We start from the raw sequence: 2853 nt of genomic DNA, 5'->3' as shown, positions 1-2853 counted from the left end.
ACACTTTTTTTACTTTAATAGTGATTTTTAACTGACACTTGCTTTACTTTAATAGTGATTTTTAACTGACACTTGTTTTACTTTAATAGTGATTTTTAACTGACACTTGCTTTACTTTAATAGTGATTTTTAACTGACACTTGTTTTACTTTAATAGTGATTTTTAACTGACACTTGCTTTACTTTAATAGTGATTTTGAAATGACACATGTTTTACTTTAATAGTGATTTTGAAATGACACATGTTTTTACATCAATTGTTTATATGTTTGAATTGTGTAAATAAAGTGCTGTTAAAAGTCAAAAGTCTTCTTTTATTTTTTAATGGTGATTAAGTGTCGGTTCCGTAACACAGGGGTTTAAGTTTCTGGCGGCATTTAATTTTTTCACCATCAATATTTTCTTATTGATTTTTTTACTCAGTAACGTGAGGGGGTTTTAGATGTAGCGAAGTAAAACTACTAGGTTAAAATTTACTCGAGTAAAAGTAAAAATTACATATTTCAAAAACTACTCAGAAAATTACATATTACTCATAAAAAGTACTCAATTACAGTAACGTGAGTAAATGTAATTCGTTACTTTCCACCCCTGGTTACTCCCAACAGAAACACATCCACCACAGAAAGATTCCTTTATCTTGTTTCTATAATTTCATCAATGCAACATAACCTAAACCGCGTGAATAAGGGCGGTGAAGCGGCGTGCGGTGAGACCGTTCCCCTCTTCCTCACTCACCTCATGCTACTATGGGACATTCACTCCAGGATAAATGTTTAATCATGGATTCTAATTATATATTTAAGACGACGCAGTCCTTTTTTAATAGTGGGCTAATACACTTAGAGTCTGTGTTGCCAAACGAGGCATTTATAAGACTTTTACATTTTTGCAGCTCCAGACGGATTTATTTTTCGTTAATTTTGGTCCAATACGGCTGTTTGAGCAGTTTGCGTTGCCGACCCCTGCTTTAGAGGTTTTAATCAAAGAGCCGTTTCATCATGAAACTTTGTTCCTCCATGTGCTTCACGCACACCTTTCTGATGATGATAAAAAGCAACTTACGGATCGTCTGTATCGCTCTCCGTCTCGCTGTCTGCTCCGCCCCGGTCTGCAGGAGGATTGTCATTGGTCGGGGGAGGGCGTGACGGCGACCCTCGGTCCGGCTCCGGTGGACCCGCCCGTCCTTCGCTCACCAGGGCCACACCACAGCGAGGCTCTGAAAAATAAAACCCCCGGAGGTTATTATTTGAAAGATTCTCTCAGGTCAGACTACAAGGCGTGAATTCTGCCCCTGATTAGCCTCTCCTTTCTCTCCCTCTACATGTAAATATAAACCACAAGAATGCTGAGGTTCAGATTTTTCTTTTTACTCTTCAGATTCACAGGTTTGCATAGATTTCCTCAGTATCTGGTGAAATTTCCACTTCCATCTGCTTGCCTGAGTCATGTTTGGGTTTCCTTCCATCAGCTTCTAGTTGCAGTTTTTCTGGAATTGTGGCTCATTCCTCCTGATAAAAAGGTGCAGCTGGGGCAGGACTGTAGGACAGCTTGATCACACACATCGTCCTGCTCTTTACAGTGGGACTGAGATCAGAGCTTCGTAACGCCTGCTTCCAAAACCTTGAACCATCACCCTTAAGCCAGCCTATAAGGTGGCATTCAGAGTATGATTGTCCCATTTTTAACTGGTTGATGCCTTGAATAGTTTCTCCAATCTGTTGAACTAAATTTCTTTCTTCATGATGACACCTATTGTGTGAAGTGCAACAGTCCCTCCTGCAGTAAAACATCCCTACTTCATGATGCTGCCATCACCGTACTAAACAATAGTAATAATTATTTTCATTATAAGGGCTGGGAATCTATTCAAATGTCAAGAATAGATTCAGAATTGACTAAGACTAAGAATTGATGTGATCTGATGTCAAACTCGATTGCTACAGTGGTAGCCATCCAAAATTTCCCCACTTTCCCTGATAGGTCCTTGGCTGGTCCCCCACAATTCCTTGTTAAACATCAATCTTTGTACTAAAATATTCTTTCTGTCATGATTTGTGGACATTAAGATATAAAAAGAAGTGTCATCTCCTGGTCAGATCCTGTAATTCAGTGAAAGGGAGGAGTCGGAGTAAAAAAGTATGCAAGAGGGGGTGACTCCAGTGGCTGGATGTTGGAGGGGATTCTGCTGGGAGTTGGAGGGAAGTGGGCCGCCATTCGGCTGGCGTTTGACTGGGAAGGGCCATTTGCAATGGCTGCTACTGTAGTAAATGGAAAACAAATTTTTTAAAATATGTCTTTGGTGATATGAAGAATTAATATGAGAATTAATCCAGAATTGGGAAATAGGTTTTCTTCAAACACAGCCCCGAACTATTAGACCAAAAAACTGTATTTGAGTTCTAAAAGACTATAGGATGCCCATCCAAAAATAAAGTGTCGCTGAGTATATTCTCTAACTATAACCTGGCGTTTGGAGTATTTGCTTCTTTGTCCCTGAGTGGCATTTGGGCCCATGTTCGCACAAGGGATATTCATACGTTTCAGTCCCACATTTTGTATAAAATCTTGTTTTCATGAGGTTTATCTTTGCACATTGATGTTTGAATGTAACTGTGGTCTCTTAAGGCAGCTGGAAACAAAACCTAAGACTGACCCAGACCTGTGGAGGTCCCAGATTTTCTCTCTTCTTGGTGACTACTTGTGTGCTCTACTATGATCTGTCCATGAATTCACAGGAGGAAGCAGTTTGTTTAGGGTGTTTCCTTAAAATACATCCGCAGATGAAGCAACCTTTTAAAGGAAAATTACGGTTATATTCAGAAATTAAACTTCTGAAAGTTCTTTAAATAT

The 2853-nt window shown here is 39.4% G+C and overlaps 1 protein-coding gene across 1 annotated transcript in view; it reads right to left on the bottom strand.

Annotated features, from left to right (window-relative positions):
- LOC107090179 (protein capicua homolog) overlaps positions 1–2853 on the bottom strand; it is a 98444-nt gene that overhangs the window by 57981 nt on the left and 37610 nt on the right. Inside the window, exon 5 of the mRNA XM_015383422.1 lies at positions 1066–1219. Within this exon, the coding sequence (XP_015238908.1) occupies positions 1066–1219 (154 nt within the window). The remainder of the gene's footprint in view (positions 1–1065; positions 1220–2853) is intronic.

Source organism: Cyprinodon variegatus, unplaced genomic scaffold (assembly GCF_000732505.1).
Source record: "Cyprinodon variegatus isolate N-32 unplaced genomic scaffold, C_variegatus-1.0 Scaffold284, whole genome shotgun sequence".
Taxonomy (NCBI): domain Eukaryota; kingdom Metazoa; phylum Chordata; class Actinopteri; order Cyprinodontiformes; family Cyprinodontidae; genus Cyprinodon; species Cyprinodon variegatus.
This window is presented reverse-complemented; position numbering and strand designations above follow the sequence as displayed.